General features: G+C 57.8%; 1 protein-coding gene and 1 long non-coding RNA gene across 2 annotated transcripts; one reads left to right on the top strand and one right to left on the bottom strand.

Moving 5' to 3' along the window:
• Nucleotides 1–1,205: 1,205 nt before the first annotated feature.
• FADS3 (fatty acid desaturase 3) lies at nucleotides 1,206–20,897 on the top strand. The gene is made up of 12 exons (XM_047775550.1): nucleotides 1,206–1,621; nucleotides 14,461–14,571; nucleotides 15,244–15,441; nucleotides 15,720–15,821; nucleotides 15,921–16,043; nucleotides 16,301–16,361; nucleotides 17,454–17,530; nucleotides 18,005–18,102; nucleotides 18,451–18,547; nucleotides 18,666–18,745; nucleotides 18,914–19,039; nucleotides 20,598–20,897. Exons 1-12 carry the CDS (start codon nucleotides 1,415–1,417, stop codon nucleotides 20,647–20,649), a joined length of 1,332 nt encoding a protein of 443 aa, XP_047631506.1. The 5' UTR covers nucleotides 1,206–1,414; the 3' UTR covers nucleotides 20,650–20,897.
• On the bottom strand, nucleotides 16,169–19,536 carry LOC125125081 (uncharacterized). Its single transcript, XR_007134363.1, has 3 exons — nucleotides 19,209–19,536; nucleotides 18,642–18,758; nucleotides 16,169–16,381 (listed from the first exon to the last, which is right to left on the bottom strand). It is a non-coding gene; the product is annotated as an uncharacterized LOC125125081 (long non-coding RNA).
• Nucleotides 20,898–22,336: the final 1,439 nt, after the last annotated feature.

The following is a 22,336-nucleotide window of genomic DNA, read 5'->3' on the forward strand; positions in this document are numbered from 1 at the left end:
TAGTGACAATGATGTCCTACAAGTTGTTAAACCAAGATACAAATGTTAGCGCATCAGAAAACTGTACTTAGGTTTCTCAAAGTGTGTTCCCCAGGCCGGCACATCCGCATCACCCCATCAGCATCACCCGGGAACTTGCCAGAATGCAATTCTTGGAGTACCCTGGTGGCCTAGGGACAAAAGGATCTGGCATTGTCACTGCCGTGGCTCAAATACTATCCCTGGCCTGGGAACTTCCACATGCCACTGGGTGCAAGAAAAGACAAAAACAAAAACAAAACGCCCTTCTTCATGCCCCCCAAAGCAAACCTGCTGGCTGAGTGCCATCTGGGCGTGAGCCTAGTAGTCTGTGACCTCACAGGCCCTAAGGTCTTGATTCTGATGTTCAATCCAGCTTGACACCTGCTGCCCTGTACCACAACCATAGCCTGATTTCATTCCATGTTGGCTGTGAATTCTTAATTTTTAGGAACAGGTATCTTTGTCTCAAAAACAAGGGTAGGGGAGCAACCGACACTCTCAAAAGGATTTTAGGACAAAATAGGGGAGGGTACTATCAGGAGCAAGCCAGCCAGCCCAGCATCTTCATCTGGTGAACGGCAGCACCCCACTCCCCTGCCCCTGCTCCCCTTTCGCCTCACGGGCCACCCCACCTCATCCTCAGCCCTGCAGTCCTGACCGCAGGAAGACCACCGACCTCCACACAGTCCCCCCGGGGTGGGGGCGGTCAGGCCAGTAACCTCAGCCCCGACGGGGCAAGCTCGCTGTGCCGATGCTGGGGACGCATGGTTTGAGAGAGGATGACGGTCACCCCGAGGTAGTGTCCCCATCTCCCCCGTGCGCTCAGAATGTAACGTTGTCGGAGGCGCGGCGGCACGCCCATCATTCGCAGACTCTGGGCCCGCAGCGGGCGGGCGCGGCCGGCACCGGCACAGCGGCGTGGGCTTTTCATCCTTCTGACCCCGCCCCGCCCCGCCGGGCGCGAGCCGGGCTGCGGACCGTGCCCCCCACCAGCCGGGGCGTGGTGGCCGCGGTGCCTCGCGGGCGGGGAGCGCCCGCCTCGACGCCGCCCTCCCCGCCCGCCCCGCCGGAACGCGGCGCAGCCAATGGGGGTCGAGGCGCTGCGCGGGGATTGGGGCAGGCGCGCGGCCGGCGGCGGCGGCGGCGGCGGCGGCGGGGGCCGGGGCGCGGGGAGGGGGCGAGGCGAGCGCTGTCAGCGCGGTTATAAGGGCAGGAAAAGTTGCCCGCGGAGAGCCGGGCAGGCGCACGCTCGTACGGCGGCCGCAGCGGCAGGGCGGGGCCGCGGAGCAGCGGGTGGCGGCGGAGGAAGTCCCGGAACGCGACCTCGCTCCCCTCGGGGTCTCGCTTGGGCCTCGGCGGGGTCCCGGGATCGCCAGGACTTTTGCACGCAGCCATGGGCGGCGTCGGGGAGCCCGGCGGGAGACCCGCGCAGCTGGGGGCGCCGCTGCCCACCTTCCGCTGGGAGCAGATCCGCCCGCACAACCTGCCGGGCGACAAGTGGCTGGTCATCGAGCGTCGCGTCTACGACATCAGCCGCTGGGCACAGCGGCATCCGGGGGGCAGCCGCCTCATCGGTCACCACGGCGCGGAGGATGCCACGGTAAGGCCGCCCACCGCGGGCGGGGCGGAGTCTGGCGCTCGGTGGGGCCTGGTCGTGGGCACCGTGTCCTGCTCCACCCGCGGGGTCTTAGCATTCCCCCCCTGCTCTCGCTGACCTTTGACCTCCCGGCCGGGGACCCAGATGTGGGATGGATGAGCCGGGGCCTGATGGGGAGTAACGAGGCCACTTCCCAGCATGGAGAAGCCGCACGCCGGGCCGTGGACCAGGGCTGGGCTGGAGCACATCTGTGTGGGAGGAAGGGGCTCTCGGAGGTGGGTGTGTCATGGCAGAAAGAGCTTGATGCCCCAGGTGAGGGTCTTCCCTGATGCTCTGAGGTTCCTCCTCTCGGTTCTGGGTGCCCCCAGACCAGGTTCCTCATGCTGGATGCTTGCTGGATGCCAGAGGTAGGGCGGGTTCCCCGGAGGCTGGCAGGGATGTGCCATCAGAGGCTAGAGGCTGGGCAGCAAAGCTTGGGCAGGGCCTCAAGGTCTGTGGCTTTCCCAAAAGCTGCTGTAAATGGCCGTGAGGGGCAGTGACTCACCTCTCCTGGGCTGGCCGCTGCATGTGGGAGAATTTTGCCAGTCAGGCTGGGTGGGCCTCTTTGGGAAGGCCCAGTCATCCCAGGAACAGTGTGGCCCCTGTAGACCCCAACTTCCCCTTTCCAGCCATGTCTAGACATGTCATGGTCAAGGAGGGATGTGGCCTGTCCGGGGGGACATCTGGCAGAGCAGCTCTCAGGACGTGACTCCTCATCAGCCCCTTTTCCCACAGTTCCCCACCTAGACAGTAGGACTCAGGGCCAGGATACACTGTCCTTGACCATCCAGAATCCTAGGTCGGTCCCACTGGGTACCAAGAAGAAGGTCTTCGAGATTCCAGGGGATGAATCCCTAACGGGTGGAACTGTAGGAAGCAAAAGAGATTGGGTCCCATCCCAGGAGGGTCCGTGTCCCTGGTACCAGGACCTTCTGCCATGAGTTGCACCTGAAAGGTTGGGGTCAGAAGCCTCCCGAAGCTCTAGATCCTGACAGAGAAAGCCTTGTGCGTGGAGCTCAGGGGCCAGGCAGTCGGAGCGGACCGTGGGCCGGTGACCATGTTCGGGCCTGTACGGGTGGCAGATGCTAAGCATATCTGTGTGCGTGGCTATACATGTGTGCGTTGCTGCCAGGGTGTAGGGGGCATAAGGTTCCAAGGCCCCATCCTCCTCGGCCTGGCCGAGCCCCAGCCACCCCTCCAGGAGCCTGGGGGTAGCTGCTCTGGCCTTTGGTCTTTTTTCAACCTCTGACCTGTAGGCCAGGGTGGAGGCTGGAGAGGGGGAGATGGGTGGAGGGCACGGCTTTTTCCTGCTTGGTGCCCAGGCCCGTGCTGGGGGCCCTCCTGTGGGCGAACCCCATCATGCCTTTAGCCCTCAACCCCGAAAACTCCTCCACAAGTCAGTTTCCTCATTGATTCGTAACCAGTAACGGTCTGTTTTCCAATTTCCATTTCAAAATCTCTGTCTGCTCCCTGGGGCCAGGTTCCGGCTCTGCCACCAGAGGCTCTGAGTGACGCTGAAACCGTCCTGTCACTCCTCTGAGCTCACTCTGTCAAGTGGGGGCAGCTGGGCCTGACAGAGAGCCAGCTGAGGGCCGAAAGGCGCCTTCTCGACTCTGCCTCGTTGTTCCTGGTCCATGTATATTGCCAGCTGATAAGCGTGGGTGAGCCCTGCAGCCTGTAGAGTGCTGTGGATAGCCGTGGTATGCCAGAGATTGAAAAAAGGCCAGAGGAGTTCCCGTCGTGGCGCAGCGGAAACGGATCCAACTAGGAACTATGAGGTTGCGGGTTTGATCCCTGACCTCGCTCAGTGGGTTAAGGATCCAGCGGTGCCCATGAGCTGTGGTGTAGGTCGAAGATGCGGCTCGGATCTGGAGTTGCTGTGGCTGTGGCTGTGGCCGGCGTCAATAGCTCTGATTAGACCCTTAGCCTGGGAACCTCCATATGCGGCGGGTGCAGCCCTCAAAAGACAAAAGACAAAAAAAAAAAAAAAAAAAGCCAGAGCAGCTACCCCAAGGCTGGCTCTTTGCTGGTTGATCTTGTCTGGTTCATTCATGCCTGTTACAGACCATCTCTTAGCTTCCCCAAAGCCCCAAGCACTGGGCACTGGAGTTGCCAGAAATAACTGGTCTGCTCAGGCCAAAGGGGCTGTGAGGAGGCTGCGGGGTGGGGGACCCCAGTCTTTGTCTGTGGCAGGCACACAGGGCAGGACACGGATTGGTCCACCCCAGGTCCAGGGCCTGGAGCACAGGTGGGGGTGGGGGAGCCACGTCTTACCAGCCCCTGCCACCCATCAGCTGTTCTCCTGTTCAGGCTACAGAAGCCTTCCTGCCAGGAAATTCCCAGAGTTCCCGTGCCATGATGTCAGCTTGTGGCCATCCTGGGATACAAAGCTGGGTACCCTGGGGAGAATGCTCTGGGCCTTGGGCCAGGTTTGTCTTAAGAGTCATAGGCGGCCTGAGAATAGTGGAGCCAGCCAGCGGGGGAGCAGGGCCCAGCCCCACAGGTCAGGAGTGTACCAAGGCAGGGCACCAAGCACCTACTGTGTGCCAGGCTCCAAATTCAGTGTTTGATTCTCTTTTAATCCTCAAGATTCCTCAAAGGGCCAGGCCCTGTTCTTGCTACTTCCACTTTGCTGATGAGCAAACCGACTCAGAGGCTAAGGGACTTGAAATTAAGTGATGGGTCTGAGATTAAAATCCACAGCCCGTGCTCTTAAACGCCTGCTCCACTGTCACTTGGCTGTTTATTTCATTCCTTCATTCTTCAACTACTGGATCATTAAATCCATCAGCAGATATCCAAGGGCTGTGAGTGAAGATACATACAAGCTGTGAGTGAAAGAAAATCTGTTAGGAGGAATTCCCGTCGTGGCTCAGAGGAAACGAATCTGACTCTTATCCATGAGGTTGCGGGTTCGATCCCTGGCCTCTCTCAGTGGGTTAAGGATCCGGCGTTGCCATGAGCTGTGGTGTAGGTTGCAGACAAGGCTCAGATCTGGCGTTGCTGTGGCTGTGGTGTAGGCTGGCAGCTATAGCTTGGATTCGACCCCCAGCCTGGGAATCTCCATATGCTGTGGGTGTGGCCCTTAAAAAAAAAAAAAAAAAGAGAGAGAGAGAGAAAGAAAGGAAAATCTGGGAGTTCTCTTCGTGGCGCAGTGGAAACAAATCCGACTAGGAACCATGAGGTTGTGGGTTCGATCCCTGGCCTTGCTTAGTGGGTTAGGGATCCGGCATTGCGTGAGCTGTGGTGTAGGTTGCAGATGCAGCTGGGATCCCGTGTTGCCGTGGCTATGGCAGGCAGCCTGGCACAGGCTCCAATTCGACTCCTAGCCTGGGAACTATCGTATGCCACAGGTGCAGCTCTAAAATGCAAAAAAATAAAAATAAAATAAAATAAAAATGCTTTAAAAAAAATCTGCTGGGGGGGATGTTGATTGGTGGAGGGGGGCCAGCTGGAGCAAAGGCCCAGATGGGAGGTCCCGTACCCCATGCATTCAAGGGCAGCAAGGCTGTCAGCATGGCTGGAGTGGAGGAGTGAGGAGAGAGGCGGGCAGTGAGGTGCAGGGGTGGCAGGGAGGCAGGACTTTGGTTTCATTCTAAGGGGAGCATGGAGGGCAGAGCTGGGAAGCCAGGGGAATCTCCATTTAAAAGGATCCCTGATGGCTCAGCAGGTTAAGGATCCGGCCTTGTCACTGCGGTAATGCAGGTTCGATCCCTGGCTCGGGAACTTCCATATGCCGCAGGGCAGCCAAAAAAGAAAAAAGAATTCCAAATGCCGGGGACAGGGTGGGGGAGATAAGGCTGAGCCTCCTGGGAGAAGGGAAGAAGGGCTAAAAGAAGAGATGCTGGGGACCGGTCCTCCCCTGGGGAGGCCGCTTGGAAGCGGTGGCCATTTACCTGGGCCCTGAAGTGCGGGTGTGGTCAGGGCGGAGAGAAGGTGGTGCCGAGGGCTTGGACACCAACGGAGCCACTAGGATTTAGCTCAGGGTGGGCTTCAGACGTCAAAGTTAAGAGGCCGTCCTAGTCTTCGCAGGTGAGGAGACAGGCTGCATCTGGGTGGTGTTAAGGGGACCCTCCTGGAGCCCTCAAAGCACAGGGCCTTCATCCCTGGACTTGGAGCGTGTGGCTTGTGTCTGGGTAGGAGTAGGGGAGGGGCAGGCCTAGGCAGAGAGGCCCTGGAGTGAGGGTGGGGCCGCAGAGAGGGGCTGGGCTTGGACGCAGACGACCTGGCTCCAGAGCCCACACTGCTGCCACCTACCACGTTGGCTGCCTTGAAAGCCGCCTGATGGCCCTCTCTGGGCTCTGTGGGTGTTTTCTGCAATGTCCCCGCCCACCCAGGCTCCCTGGGGGGGAGAGTGCAGTGCCCTGGGGGAGGCGTTGGGATGTGGGGCTCTGGGCAGGAACTCCAGGAGCAGAGTGGGGTGGCTTGCAGCCTAAGCACCACCCGCATTTCCTTCCAAGGGCGCCCAAGCCCTGTGGGGTTCTCAGGAGACAGCAGGAAAGAGCCAGAGCTCCGTGGTGGAGAGAGGACCCGGGGCCAAAGGGCCACCGCTGGGTCAGTGACACCTATGAGGCCAAGGGTACTGGATGGAGGAGCACCCACTCCCACCCCATCTCCTGGCTCGTCACGAGGAATGGCAGGGGTGCTGGGAGGATGGGCACCACTTCCTAGGGGCATCTGCCTGGGCTCTGCAGCACAGCGGGCTTGGATGCTCACATTCAGATCTGTGTGCCCTTTGGCCTCAGTCTCCTCATTCATAAAATGGGGGCGTTCCCGTGTGGCTCAACGGTAATGAACCCGACTAGTATCCATGAGGATGAGGGTTCCATCCCTGGCCTCACTCAGTGGGTTAAGGATCCGGCATTGCCGCGAGCTGTGGTGTGGGTCACAGGTGTGGCTCGGCTCTGGCGTTGCTGTGGCTGTGGTGTAGGCAGGCAGCTGCAGCTCTGATTAGACCCTGAGCCTGGGAACCTCCATATACTGCGGGTGTAGCCCTAAAAAAAGCAATATACATATATTGCTTATATATATAAAAATATGTAAGTATATATATAAAATGGGGATAGACATATATATATATAAAATGGGGATATATATAAAAATAAAATGAGGATACACACACACATATATATATAAAAAATGGGGATATCGATGTGTCTCCCTGCTGGCCTCTCATGAGGAACAGCACCAGGGAGAGATCAGAAAAGAGCATCTGGAGTTCCTGTCGTGGCGCAGTGGTTAACAAATCCGACCAGGAACCATGAGGTTGCAGGTTCGATCCCTGGCCTTGCTCAGTGGGTTAAGGATCCGGCATTGCCGTGAGCTGTGGTGTAGGTCGCAGACACAGCTCGGATCCCGCGTTGCTGTGGCTCTGGTGTAGGCCGGCAGCTGAAGCTCTGATTCCACCCCTAGCCTGGGAACCTCCATGTGCTACGGGAGCGGCCCAAGAAAGACAAAAAAAAAAAAAAAAAAAAAAGAGCATCTGACCCCTGGGCAGGAGATCCTGCTTTATCTTCCCACCTGGGAGAGGGAGGGAAGGACAAATTCCTGGCCGTGTCCTCTGAGGCATGTACCCTCACCCCCATCCCCACAGCCCCTTGCGGCCTCCACAGCTGGGGCTTAAGGAGCAGACTCAGACCCCTTGAGCACCCCCAGCAGCCCTGCTTCCTTCCCCTTTCCTGATCTGGAACATTCCAGATTCTTTGGGGGAGTGACCAGAAGTGTTCCCAGACCCCACTTCATCTCTGGGGGTGGAAGGAGGCTACCAGCCCCTCCTGTTTCCCAGCCTCAGGCTGGCCAGGACCTGACCAGCCGGACGCACCTTCACCCTCCTGCCTCCCGCCCGTGGGCCTGCATCTCTGGGTGGACCCAGGAGAAGGACACAGGAGGCCAGTGGGGGCTCAGATTGGAGCTCGGCTGCGGAGCTCGTTGGATGCCAGGCCCCCTCTAAGTGCTCCACCTGGGCTGACTCCATCCACCTTGCAGCCCCAGGAGATGGGCATTTGTGGTTCTGGATTGACCGATGACAGAATACAGAATGGGGGCTGCGGTGCGACCTTGTCTGTGGCTCCACCGCTTGTCTCATAAGTGGCGGCTCAGATTCCATTCCATCCCCGGCAGGCTGGCTCCTGAGTGTCCACCCCCCACCCCGCCCCAGCCCAGTGCTGCCCTTAACCAGAAGCAACCCAGAGCCCAAAGCAGGGCTGGGGGCAGGGCAGGAGCCACTCAGAGGCTTCCAGGGACTGAGGCCGCCTGGGTGGGAGCTGTCTCCGGGGAGGGCATGGGCCTCACGAGAGATAGACTTGGGTTCAAATCCCAGCTCTGCCTCTACAAACTCTGACTTGGGCAGGTGTCTCCGCCACTCTGAGCCTCTGTTCCCTCCCTCATAAAGTGGTTCAGACCCCTGGCTCGTGGGCTGTGGAGAGTTGGTTTCTTCCCCTTATTTGTACCTGCCATCCTGCCCCTGCTCTGGGTGGAGCTCTGAGACCACCATTGTGAACAGGGCCTGTCCCTGCCACCCACAGCTTGTGTTTAGAGATGCTTCTAATTCCAGCAGTTTCACCCAACTCTGTTCCAAGAATTAATGAGAGACCTCAACGGCCACCTTCATGGGAGCGAGTCACAAGGTTTGCACCCATGCCCCTGGGAGGATATTTCCAGGTGCATCAGGGATGGGGGAGGGTGGGGCCTCCTGTGGTACCCCGAAACTTGGTCAGTGCAGCCCCAGAAACACCAAGATGAGTCTCATGATGAGGAACCCCTCCCCCACCTAGGAAACCGACTGTCCCCCACCCCCACCGCCACCAGGAGTGGCCCCCCTGGGGCTATGGCTGAGTGGCCATAAGCAGTTTGATAATCAGACCAAGTTCTGGTCCAGCCTGTATCAAATGGAGCTGTGTGACCTTGGGTAAGTGGCTCACCCTCTCTGAGTCTTCTGCACAGCTGCTGAATCCTTAAGCAGAGGCCCAAAGAAGACAGGGTCACGTGGCCTCAGCCAGTGTCCAGAAAAAGCTGTTTGCCGAGAGAGGGGAGGGAGTGGGAGGGACCGGGAGCCTGGGGTTAGTAGATGCAAACTATTATATTTAGAATGGATAAGCAGTGAGGTCCTGCTGTACAGCACAGGGAACTAGATCCAGTCTCTTGTGGTTGAACATGATGGGACATAATATGAGAAAAAGAATGTGTATATACATGTATTATGACTGGGTCACTTTGCTGTTCGGCAAAAATTGGCACAACGTCGTGAGTCAAGTATGCTTTAAAAAAAACTTCCAAGATTGGATTTACTGTGACAAAGTGTATACCCTTGTTTTTGTCTTTGTTTTTCTTTTCTTTTCTTTTCTTTTTTTGTCTTTTTGCCATTTCTTGTGCCACTCCCTCGGCATATGGAGGCTCCCAGGCTAGGGGTCGATTGAAGCCGTAGCCACCGGCCTATGCCAGAGCCACAGCAACACAGGATCCGAGCCACGTCTGCAACCTACACCACAGCTCACGGCAACGCCAGATCCTTAACCCACTGAGCAAGGCCAGGGATCGAACCCGCAACCTCATGGTTCTTGGTTGGATTCGTTAACCACTGCGCCACGACGGGAACTCCATGTTTTAGTCTTTTTCTTTTTAGGGCCGCACCCGCAGCATATATGGAGGTTCCCAGGCTAGGGAGCCTAATTGGAGCTGTTGCTGCAGGCCTATGCCAGAGCCACAGCAACACCACCCAACTAGAATCCATGAGGATGCAGGTTCGATCCCTGGCCTTGCTCAGTGGGTTAAGGATCCGGCGTGGCCGTGAGCCGTGGTGTAGGTGGCAGATGCAGCTCAGATCTTGCATTACTGTGGTTGTGGCGTAGGCTGGAGGCTGCAGCTCCAATTTGACCCCTGGGCTGGGAACTTCTATATGCCGCGGGTGCAGTCCTAAAAAGACCAAAAAAAAAAAAGAAGAAAAAAAATCCTATGTGATTTGAGAAATTTTGATTTTCTTTTGGGGGATTTATTTCTAATGCCTTTTATCTTTTTTAAAGTTATGATGCTTCTTCTCAAATTCCTTTTCTTTCTTTCTTTCTTTTTTTTTCTTTTCAGGGCTGTACTCGAGGCATATGGAAGTGCCAGCTTAGGAGGTGAATTGGATCTGTAGCTGCCAGTGTACACCACAGCCACAGCAACATGGGATCAAGCCACATCTGCGACCTATAGCACAGCCCACGGCAACGCTGTATCCTTAACGCACTGAGTGGGGCCAGAGATCAAACCTGCATCCTCATGGAATCCTCAAGGATAGTAGTTGGCTTCGTTACCACTGAGCCATAACAGAAACTCCTCAAATTTTTAATTATAGGGTTTTTTTTTTTTTAGGAGCTAATAAAAAATTAAATTAAAAACAAAACCAAAAACTGTTTGCTGAGGTTTGGTCTGAGGCCCTGGACACACCTTGTTGGTTCTCAGAGCCCAAGAAGTCTGGGCTCAGCAGCGCCCAGAGAGCCCCAGGCAGCCTGAGCTGCTTTCTTTTTTCTTTTTTGCTTTTTAGGGCAGCACTTGTGGCCTATGGAGGTTCCCAGGCTAGGGATCGAGTCGGAGCTACAGCTGTCATCCTACACCACAGCCACAACACCACCAGATCCGAGCCATGTCTGCAACCTACACCACAGCTCACGGCAACACCGGATCCTTAACCCACTGAGCTTGGCCAGGAATTGAACCCACAACCTCATAGTTACTAGTCAGATTTGTTTCCACTGCGCCACAGCAGGAACTCCCTGAGCTGCTTTCTGAGCAACCCTGCCCATGCCCTCCCACCAGCCAGAGCCTGGTCCACAAGCTCTGGGATGTCCCCATCCAGCCCTGGGGTGGAGGCGGGGGCTCACACCTCCCCTCCTCGCTGCCAGGGGCACTCCACCTGGCTGGGGGTCCCTCCGGTGGGTCTGGCTCTGTCCCCTCCCTCGGGGCATGTACAGGCTGCTCTTGGGGGCATCTGGACAAAGGGCAGCAGACCTGCTCCAGCAGCTCCAGGCATGGCTGTGGAGCATCCGGGGGCTGCTGGGCACCGGGGTGGCCCTAGAACAAACACAGAGGATGAGAGGAGGGACCGTAGCCACAGTTCACTCATCTGCTCAGTGCCTTTGTGTGCTGTGCCTTTGTGTGCATGCCAGGCTGTGTCTGGGAGTTTGGGTGGCTCTGCCCGTGCTTGGGCTCCTGAGTGTGTCTGAGCCTCGGTGGCAGTGTCTGTATGCGTGGAGGCATGTGCACAGGACATTACACCACGCGTGTGTGCCTCTGGTGTCACACTCTCTTTGAAGATGCTCCTGTGCCCGTGTGGGCTGCGTGTGCCACCAGGGGGGTTTCAAGGGAAGTGAGAGGGGATCCGAACTAATGCTTATCTGGCCTTTTTAAGGAAGAAAATTCTGACACTTGCCACACATGGCTGACCTTGAAGACATTATGCTAAGTGGCAAGTTAGTCCCAGAAGGGCAGATACTGTGCCATTCTTCTTCTGTGAGTCCCTGGAGAAGTCACTTCATAGAGACAGAAAGCAGACCAGTGGTTGCCAGTTGGGGGCGGTGGAAGTGGGGAGCTAGTGTGTCAGGGAGACTGGGTTTCAGCTCGGGAAGATGGAGTAGTGGTGGAGACGGATGCTGGTGCTTGTTAACCAATAATGTGAATACACGTAATACCCCTAAACTCCACACTTCAAAATGGTGAAAATGGGAGTTGCCGGCCTGGTTCAGTGGAACTGAATCTGACTAGTATCCAAGAGGACGCAGGTTCAATCTCTGGCCTCGCTCAGTGGGTTAAGGATCCGGCGTGGCCGTGAGCCGTGGTGTGGATCGCAGATATGGCTCCGATCTGGCATTGCTGTGGCTGTGGCTCTGGCGTAGGCCGGCGGCTACAGCTCTGATTAGACCCCTAGCCTGGGAACCTCCATATGCCGCAGGTGTGGCCCTAAAAGGACAAAAGCCAAAAAAAAGAAATACAGCAGAAATTGACAGAACATTGCAAATCAACTGTAATAAATTTTTTTTTTTTGTCTTTTTAGAGCTGCACCCTCGGCATATGGAGGTTCCCAGGCTAGGGGCCCAATCAGAGCTGTAGCCGTCGGCCTATGCCAGAGCCACAGCAATGCCAGATCCTTAACCCACTGAGCAAGACCAGGGATCGAACCTGAAACCTCATGTTTCCTACTGGGATTTGTTCCCGCTGCGCCACAATGGGAGCTCCTGTAATAAATTTATTTTTTTTTAAATACAATTAAGAAGAAGAAAAAACCTGTTCTACAATCCAGAAGCAGAAAAACCCTAGAGTCTTGCTACTTTGATTTGCCTCCTGGATTTGCCTAGTTCCAGGCAGGAGAACTGACCCGCTGGAGGTTAAGGTGAGCGGGGTCAGCTGAGTCCAAGAGCAGATTTCCCTTTTAGCAGTTCTGCCAGTGCCACCCTCCCCCACTCCCCACTGGGGCAGGGCTGGGGCAGCTTCCTGTGGGGCCAGCCACCTCCCCCCCGCCCCCGCAGCGGGGCTGCCCCCTCATCAGGGTTTGTCCCTGGAGAGAATGGGTCTGACCCTATACAGCCCCTTCCCCTGTTACGAGCTCCAGGGAGGGCCCCCCTGTCGGCCTTCCCAAGGGCCTTAGATTATTCCAGAAGCTGGACCCTCTGGATCCCCAGGTCCTCAGACTGCCCTGGGCGGGTAAGAGAGCAGACAACAGGAAAGGGGACCCCTAACAGGAAAGGGGAGCCCTTACGAGGATGCTGCAGATGTGGCTGCTAAGTGAGGGGTGGGAGTGGGGGCCGAGGTGCTTCTGTCCCCAAGGCAGTGGAGGCTGGTGGACTCATTAGCCAGAGGACAATGGGAAACACAAAGGTGTTTCCTTGAGCAGCCTGCTGTCAACTTCCCCGCGGGGGACACCACCACCCAGGCCCTGCTTCCTCGCTTCCAGCTGCTTGCTGCTTGCGGGCTGGGGCTGGCTCCCTGGAGGAGAGCCTCTGAAAGCGCAAAGATAAAAGGCAGCCGGAGAGCTGCGAACAATAATGAGCCGGTGACACCAGGGCTCCATCAGGAGTGAGCCCCAGGTGTGACATTCAGGTTTATTCTCTGCTGAGCGGGTAGGGGAAGTGTCACTTCCCGTTCGGGCCTCTTTCCCCAGTGCTTTATCTCTCCTGGGGTCTCCCTCTAAGGCTTTCTTCTGCTTTGTGCCCTACCCCACCCCCTCCTCCTACAGAGAACCACACACTGTTTATTTAACTTTTTAAAAAATTTTATTTTCCACTTCTGCTTTTAAAATCAAATGAGAAGTTCCCATTGCGGCTCAGGGGTAACGAACCCAACTAGTATCCATGAGGACTCGGATTCAATCCCTGGCCTCCCTCGCTCGTGGGTTAAAGGATTCAGCGTTGCCATAAGCTGTGGTGTAGGTCACAGACATGGCTTGGATCCTGCGTTGCTGTGGCTGCGATGTAGGCTGGTGGCTATAGCTCTGATTCAACCCCTAGCCTGGGAACGTCCATATGCTGCAGGTGCAGCCCTAACGACAAGGGAAAAAAAAAAAAAAAAAAAACTTTAACTGTTTGAGCATCTTCCTTGCACAACCCCCAAGAAATCAGGATGTGGGGTCCTCGACTGATTTTTTTTTTTCTCCAGGTGGCCCAGGGGTTCTCAGGTACACGTTTCCTCACCCACCCTTTACACACTGCTTGCGGTCCTGAAAACTGGTGTATGGACGTTCCTGTCGTGGCTCATCAGTAATGAACCCGACTAGGAACCATGAGGTTGTGGGTTCGATCCCTGGCCTTGGTCAGTGGGTTAAGGATCCGGTGTTGCCATCAGGTTTGGTGTGGGTCACAGAGGTGGCTCAGATCCTGAGTTGGCTATGGCTGTGGCGTAGGCCAGCAGCTGCATCTCCAATTTGACCCCTAGCCCCGGAACTTCCATATGCTGCGGGAGAGGCCCTAAAATAGCAAAAGAAAATAAAAGCTGGTGTACGATTTCCAGAAAGCTCTCCAGAGATTTTTTTGGAAAAGTCAAATGCTTTCATTTAAGGGAATCGGAGTCTTCCAGGGAGAACTTTCTGTAAGTCCAGATATTAAAACGCCCAACCAGTGGTTGCCTAGAGCGGGTGGGGGAGGGAGTGTGATGGACTGGGAATTTGGGATTTGTAGGTGCAAATTATTGCTTTTTTTTTTTTTTTAGGACCTCTCCCACGACATATGGAAGTTCCCAGGCTAGGGGTCCAATCAGAGCTACAGCTGCCAGCCTACGCCACAGCCACAGCAACAAGGGATCTGAGCCGCATCTGCGACCTACACCACAGCTCACAGCAACGCCAGATCCCTAACCCACTGAGCAAGGGCAGAGATCAAACCCGAAACCTCATGGCTCCTAGTCGGATTCATTTCTGCCACACCACGATGGAATCTCCCAAATGATTACATTTAGAATGGATAAGCAGTGAGGTCTTACCGTTATGGTGCAAGGAACTATATATCCAGTGTCTTACGGTAGAACACGATGGAAGATTTATTAATAAGAGAAAAAAAATATATATATATATGACTGGGTCGCGTTGCTTTGCAGCAGAAATTGACACAACACTGTAAATCAACTACGCTTTAATAAAAATAAATAGAAACAGAACAAAACGCCCAGCCGGGTTTGGGGAAGGGCTGCAAGGAGGGGTGACGCTCGTGGGCCAGGCTGACCCGAGTGGCCCTCTTTCTGTGACAGCTGAACAGCCAGACTGCCTGTCTGCTCTGCCTGCTGCTTCAGGCTGCGACGGTCTGTCTGTCTGTCTGTCCCCCTGACTGTCTGTTCTCCTTCAGGATGCCTTCCACGCCTTCCACCAGGACCTCAGTTTTGTGCGCAAGTTCCTGCAGCCCCTGCTGATTGGAGAGCTGGCCCCGGAGGAGCCCAGCCAGGATGGACCTCAGAATGTGAGCAGAGCCCTGGTGGAGGCTAAGCCCCCAGAGGGGGGCTGGAGGGGATGGGGGGCATTGCCAGTAGCAGCTCCATCCGAATCATCCTTGGGGGCTCTGGGGCCAGGGCTGGGTTTGCGGTCTCTTCCTGGGCACAGTTATAGGCAGAGCTGTAGCACCTGCACCAGCATTTGCTGGGGGACCCCAGGCAAGCCCCCTCCTTGCTTTTAGCCACCACCCCCCCCCCCCGCCCCCGTCCCCATCTATGATGAGCTGGGTTTTTTGGTTTGTTTTTTTTTTGGCTGTCCCTGGCGCATGTGGACGTTCCCGGGCCAGGGATCGAACCCACATCATGGCAGCGACCCAGGCTGCTGCAGTGACCAATGCCGGATCCTTAACCCGCTGTGCCCACAAGAGAACTCCTACAATGAGGATTTGGAGGAGCTGAGTTCTAAGGGTTTTTCCTGCTTCTCATGCATCCCACACCTTTTGCTGGGGGGCAGCCTTTGCAGCCAGCCAGCAACCCAGCTCACGCCCCAGGCTGAGTGCTGCCCGTGGTCCCTCCATCCTCTTTGGCCACACCCCTTGGGCCTGAGGCTGGGAGGAGTAGCTGGGGGTTGTGGTGTTGCTTCTGGGGATAGCTGGCGCCTCCCCGGCTTCCTTGGCTGATCAGCCGTTCTTCCCTGCCAGGCCCAGCTGGTCGAGGACTTCCGAGCCCTGCGCCAGGCAGTTGAGGACATGAAACTCTTTGAGGCCGACCCCGTCTTCTTTGCTCTCCTGCTGGGCCACATCCTGGCCATGGAGGTCCTCGCCTGGCTTATCATCTACCTCCTCGGCCCCGGCTGGGTGCCCAGCACCCTCGCCGCCTTCATCCTGGCCGTCTCCCAGGTGACCCCAGCACTTCTTGCAGCCACCTAAACTGTCCAACAGACACAGGGCCTGGCACACACGGACACTCAGGACCTATTTGCTGAATAGCTGAATGAATGAACAAACGAATGGCCAGCCAGAGGCCCCATGAGGCCGGTATCGGTGGGCCAAGCTGCATAAAAGAGGAAGCTGGCCCCCTAGGGTCTAGAGTGGAACATCAGCTGTGGGGGTGCCCTGCGAGCTGGGAGGGCTCGTTGGGGCTCCCGGCCAAGGCCCCTGATCCTGCATCTCCCCAGGCCCAGAGCTGGTGTCTGCAACACGACCTGGGCCACATCTCCATCTTCAGGAAGTCCTGGTGGAACCACTTGGCCCAGCAGTTCGTGATGGGGCAGCTGAAGGTGAGGGCGGGCTGGGGGCTGGGCAGCCCCGGGGCTGAGTCGGGGTCCCCGCGCTGGATCTAGAGTGGATCCCACCCCTGAGAGCCCCTGTCCCTGCAGGGTTTCTCTGCCCACTGGTGGAACTTCCGCCACTTCCAGCACCACGCCAAGCCCAACATCTTCCACAAGGACCCAGACGTGACCGTGGCGCCTGTCTTCCTCCTGGGGGAGTCATCCATCGAGGTGCATGGGGGACACGCTCAGGCTGGGCAGCTGAGGGGAACTGGTGACCCCCGAGCCCCCCGCTGTGGCCCAGGCCCTCTGCTCTAGCTCCAGGATGAGCTTCTGCCCCCACCCCCACCCCCGGTACCCCCTCCCCACCTCCCAGTTGCTAGAACCTAGAGTTGCCTTGGCTCCTCAGCCCCGGCCGACCCCCTGACCCTGCCTGGGACGAGGAGGCCCAGAGAGCTGCCCTCCTCAGAGGCCACCTGTCCCCACAGTACGGCCAGAAGAAGCGCAGATACTTACCCTACAACCACCAGCACCTCTACTTCTTCCTGAGTGAGTGTCTGCTTGTTCTCCTGGAGTGGGAAGGGGACATGGCTGGGGCGGGGGGACCATACCTGGGCTGGCACTGTCCATGCCACAGCCACTGACACTGGACGGCTTCCAGCCACCCCCAGCATGGCGCCAAGGCCTCCCCCAGTCTCTCTCTGGTCGCTGCAGCCTGAGCAAACCCCCACCGCCAGGCCTTTGCCCCAGCCTGCCCCTTTGCCCTGGGTACCTTCTGGCTCAAGGCAGACAAGCCTTGCCCAGAGCTTTCAAGTTCCTTTCTGCCAGATTTCCCTTCGTGGCTCAGTGGAAATGAATGTGACTCATATCCACGAGGATGCAGGTTCGTTCCCTGGCCTCGCTCAGTAGGTTGAGGATCTGGCATTGCTGTGAGCTGTGGTGTAGACTGCAGACACGGCTCGGACCTGGCATGGTTGTGGCTGTGGTGTAGGCCAGCATCTGCAGCTCCGATTCGATCCCTAGCCTGAGAAACCTCCATATGCCACAGGTGTGGCCCTGGGACGACAAAGAAAAAAGTTTTTAAAACATCCAAAAAGCCCCAGGAGTTCCTTCCCACCCTCACAGCAGGGTGATCCAGAGCCCTCAGGCAATTGCTGGAGCCACAAGGCGAAGATGAAAGGATAGGGGTGTAGGAAGTCCTGCTGTAGGGGTGTAGGAATTCCTGCTGTGACACAATGGCTGGCATTGGCGGAGTCGCTGAAGTACTGGGATGCAGGTTTGACCCCCAGCCAGCAGGATCCGGCCTTGCCGCAGCTTTGGCATAGGTTGCAACTGCAGCTCATGGCCTAGAAATTCCATATGCCATGGAGTGGCCAGAGAAGAAAAGAATAAAATGGGTGCGGGTGGATAAGGCTGGCCCCCGCCTGCCAAGGACCAGCCTGGAGAGGCTCAGACACCGAGGGAAGGTGTGAGGACCAGGCTTGTGGGTGATGCACAATTGTCCCAGCCGGATGGGACCTGCATCAACTCCCACCGGGCATTCCTGGAGGAACGAGCCCCCACTCCCCAGGCTCCCGCTGGCCCAGCCACCCGTTCGCGCCCCCACCCTGTTCCTGAGCCCCTTCACGCCCCTCCTTGCAGTCGGCCCACCCCTGCTCACGCTGGTGAACTTCGAAGTGGAAAATCTGGCATACATGCTGGTGTGCCTGCAGTGGACGGTGAGTGGGGCGCCACCCAGGTCCCCTGGGCATACAGCTGCGGTGACCCGAGGTGGGGCATCAGGGGGCAGCCCCCAGCCACCGGTCCCCACAGGCCTGCAGGCGATGGTGTGGTGACACGTGTGCGGGGGAGTGAGTGTGCCTGTGCCTGTGTGCGTGTGTGTGGTTGCAGGGAAGAGTAGCAGGGGCACAGAGCCTGGTGTGGGTCTCTCACGGGAGGGTGTCCTCCCTGGGAGTGGGGATCCTCTGGGCCCACCGTGCCAGGCATTCCACCCCCGAGAGGTCTGCGCCCCACCCCGCGCCTCTCCACCTCCCACGGTCAGCCCTGCGAGGCCGGGAGGGCGAGGACCCTGTCCCCTTAACCTGGCTGCGAAACCCAGGCCCAGAAGAGACACATCAGGCAGCAGGGTGGATGACCCCAGCTGCCCTCTCCGGGCTGCCTCGCGGCCTCTGCCCTGCCCCCTTCCTCTGCAGGACTTGCTCTGGGCCGCCAGCTTCTACATCCGCTTCTTCTTATCCTACATCCCCCTGTACGGCGTTCCTGGGGCGCTGCTCCTCTTCGTGGCTGTCAGGTATGGCCCCGTTGGGCACAGCAGGAAGGGGCAGGGCTCGGGCAGCCGGGGAACCCTGACCACAGCCCCGCATGTCCCCATCGGAAGAATGGGGGCTGTGGCAGTACTGTCTCCCTGGGTGGCTGAGTGCTGGGATCCCGGGCTTGGCAGATCTCAGGGACGTGGCGTGGCCCACAAGCGGCCCCACAGGTGCCCACCCTCATGAGGAGGGATGCCCTGCCGCAGACCCTGCCCCGCCTAGCCGCTTTAAACACCAGGGGTGGGGAGGGCTTGCTGCCATCCCATCATACAGACGAGGAAGCTGAGGCCCTCAGTGGGCCGCAGGGCAGTGCCTGACTCCCCTCCCAGGGTCCTGGAGAGCCACTGGTTCGTGTGGATCACACAGATGAACCACATCCCCAAGGAGATCGGCCACGAAAAGCACCGGGACTGGGCCAGCTCCCAGGTGGGCGGCAGGGGGGCGGGGCCCATCCCGGGGGTGGGGGGGGGGTCCTGATGGGGCTGCCGTGGGGCCAGGGCTCCAGGCCAGCCCCCCTCACCTGTGTCCCTCGCGCTCCTGGCAGTTGGCAGCCACCTGCAATGTGGAGCCCTCCCTCTTCATTGACTGGTTCAGCGGACACCTCAACTTCCAGATCGAGCACCAGTGAGCCCAGGCCCTGGGGGCCCACGGGGGTGGGGGTGGGGGGTGAGGCCTGAGCCCCTCTGTCCACTCGTCCCCCAGGGAGGCCAAGACCTGAGCCCTGAACTTCCTGGAGGCTCCGGGAGGGGTGGTGGCCTGGCCAGGCTGCCCTCACACGCTCTCTCCTTCCAGCCTCTTCCCCACGATGCCAAGGCACAACTACCGCAGGGTGGCCCCGCTGGTCAAAGCGTTGTGTGCCAAGCACGGCCTCAGCTACGAGGTGAAGCCCTTCCTCACCGCCCTGGTGGACATCATTAGGTAAGCCCCCCACCCCAGCTCACGGGGGCTCCCCTGGGGGCCCTGGCCACCATCGCCCAGCCAGCCCCCACCTGGTGTGCAAAGCCTTTCTCAGCAGCCTTTCCGCCCACAGCCTGTGGCCTCCCTTCCCGGCGTTGACTCACACCGCCCGGGTTTAGGGAGCACCTACCATAGGCTCCGGCCCTGGCCCTGGTGCTACCGAGACATCAGTGAGCAGAACAGCCCGAGATTCCCCGCTTCCTGCAACTGACATCTTAGCGTGGGAAACAAAACAAACAGTTAAACTACATAAAGTACAGGAAATGTGAGAAGGGAAGTGCTTTGGCAAAATAAAACTGAACCAAACCACAAAACCTAAGGGTGGGGGCAGGAGAGGGGACGGGGAGTGCCAGGCAGGGGTGCAGTGTTTCATGGGGTGGCAGGGTCGGTGGTAAGAAGGCAGCGAGTGTGTGGTGTTCCCATGGTGGCTGCAGCGTAGGCTTCCGACTTGACCCTGGCCTGGGGAACTTCCATGTGCCGCAGGTGCCGTGGTACAAGGTAAAAAAAGAGGAGTTCCCATCGTGGCGCAGTGGTTAAGGAATCCGACTAGGAACCATGAGGTTGTGGGTTCGATCCCTGGCCTCGCTCAGTGGGTTAGGGATCCGGCGTTGCTGTGAGCTGTGGTGTAGGTCGCAGACACGGCTTGGATCCCGCATTGCTGTGGCTGTGGTGGAGGCCAGTGGCTACAGCTCTGTTTCGACTCCTAGCCTGGGAACCTCCATATGCCATGGGTGTGGCCCTAAAAAGCGGAAAAAAAAGAAAAAAAGTAAAAAAAGAAAGAAGGCAATGTGTGAGCAGAGACAGGGAAGAGGGGAGAGGGTTGGCCATGGAGACATCTGGAGAAAGAATATTTGGGGTGGGAGTGGGGGAACAGCCGTGCAAAGGCCCTGAGGCGGGAGCGTGCTCGTGTGTGGGAAAGCCACAGAGCAGAGGAGGGGCACATAGGACTGCGATTCCGGAAGGATGCTCTGACCATGGGGGTGCACTGAGGAGGGCAGAAAGAGCAGAGCGGGGCTCCCGCAGCCATCCAGCTCGGCCCTGGTCGTAGCCTTGACTGTGGGGAACAGAGGCCAGATTCCCGGCCAGGGCGCTTCCACCTCTGTGCCTTAGCACATGCCATTCCCTTAATTTGAGTGCCCTTCCTTCTAAACAGATGTTTGAACTCCCGCTTCTCCTTCATGGCCTCTCCGAGCCCAATCCTCGGAGCCCCTGCCACTTGGCCCGGCCCCTTTAGAACCCTGGGCACAGGGTTACCTAGCCCAGCAGAGGGAAGTAACAGAGAGAGCTGGGTGAAGGAGGGACCGGCCCACCCAGGCTCCTGCCAGGACTTGGCCTTGGCTGTCCCCCTCCCCCAACCCGAGGTCTAGATTCCACTCCAGTTAATGAGAGGGTAGCCTTCTCTCCCGTCTTCCGATTCCCGCCCCACCCAGCTGCCTGCCCCAGGGGATTGAGAATATTTCTACTCCCCCTTGGCATCCTGGGGAAGGGGTTAATATCTTGCTACACCTTCTCCACCCAGGTCCCTGAAGAAGTCTGGCAACATGTGGCTGGAAGCCTACCTCCACCAGTGAAGGCAGCACCCAGGACCCTGGCAGCCACCAAGCCGCCTGGATGCTCCCCAGCTGCACCCCCCCACACACACCCCGGCACGCCCTCCCCTGTCTGCTCCACAGCCCTAAGGCCAGCGCCCTCAACCCAAGAGGCCCAGAGCTAGGGGGGTGGTGTATACAGCCACGTGGTGAGCATGGCATGTTTTCCTAGAGCAAAAAAAAATAGGGGAAGATGTTATTTTTATATAAAAACAAACCCAGATATGTTATGGAGTATTGAATTGGCAAGAATTGTGGAGCCGGAGTTCACGTCCTTGGGCCATTAGGGCAAGGGCGCTGGGGGTGTTGTGAGGGGTGGCTTTCCGAGTTCCCCTCTGCTCTGGGTCATGGAGCTGGCATCTGCCACGGGCTTAGGTGCTCTGAGGGCCTGGTGGCTTCCTGTTCTAAACCAGCACCCGTGGCAGATGGCACCAGGCTCACCTTACTTTACTCCTTTGCGCAGTGGGACAGGGGGGCTGGGGGCAGACAGGTGCCCAGGGCCGAGGGCCATGTCTGCAGGTGCCCCTGGAGCACAGGAGGAGGCCGCCCCCACATCCTGGCTCTGACTGGCTCTGTGCTAAGGGGCCTCAGAGGGCCACCAGCAGTGCGCCCCCCTGCCAATCCCAGGACCACACTTGGCATCGCACCAGTGGGGGGGTCCAGCCTGCCTGTGCTCGGTGGCCCACAGGAGGTGGCACCAAGCTCCCCTATGCCTGCCTGGGGCCAGGTGCCTGCCTACAGTTGCTGCAGTGACGCATTCAAGCAGGACGCCTGGGAAGTGGCTGTTTCTGTCCCTGGAGTCTGAGAGCAGGGCGCTGTCCTTCACTAAGCCTTGGGCTCCTCATCTGGAAATTGGCCTGTGGTCTTCGGACACTTCTGGGGAGGCCTCTGAGTTTCCTTGGGGCCTCCTGAAGGTGGGAAGAAGAGAGAGCTGGGCTGCTGGACCCTCTGCTCCCAGTACCCACACGCTTCAGCAGCTCCAAGCTGAGCGAAAGGCTTCATTGAAGAAACATCAGTCTCTTAAAAAAAAAAAAAAAAGAGTTCCCTGTGTGGCACAGTGGAAGCAAATCCAACTAGGAACCATGAGGTTGCGGGTTTGATCCCTGGCTTCACTCAGTGGGTTAAGGATCCGGTGCTGCCGTGAGCTATGGTGTAGGTCACAGAAGCAGCTCAGATCCCGTGTTGCTGTGGCTCTGGTGTAGGCTGGTGGCTACAGCTCCGACTCAACCCCTAGCCTGGGAACCTCCATATGCCTCAGGTGCGGCCCTGAAAAGCAAAAAAAGAAAAAAAGAAAAAGAAATGCTGAGCTAGGATGTCTCCTAGGGACTTTGTGGAGCTGGTGGGAGCCTGAATCTACCCACGGGCGGTAGCACTGCCCCCCTACTCTTTATCAGGGCTCCCATGGGCCCTGTGTTCCCTACTGGAGATGAAAGAGGTGGAGAGACTGAGGTTCTCGTTCTGTCTGTCTGGGGACACCATCCAGCCCCACCTCACACAGCTTCCACCCTGCTTTTCTCTGGAACCTGGGCCTCCCCAAAGAGAAAGTCCTGCCTCTGCCTGGACTCCAGGCTCTGTGACCTTGGAAATTATGCAACCTCTTTGTGTGGTGGTATGACCTCTTAGGGTGATGGAAGATAAAAGAAAAAGCTCTTTGCTCAGGGCCTCCAGG

Source organism: Phacochoerus africanus, chromosome 4 (genome assembly GCF_016906955.1).
Source record: "Phacochoerus africanus isolate WHEZ1 chromosome 4, ROS_Pafr_v1, whole genome shotgun sequence".
Taxonomy (NCBI): domain Eukaryota; kingdom Metazoa; phylum Chordata; class Mammalia; order Artiodactyla; family Suidae; genus Phacochoerus; species Phacochoerus africanus.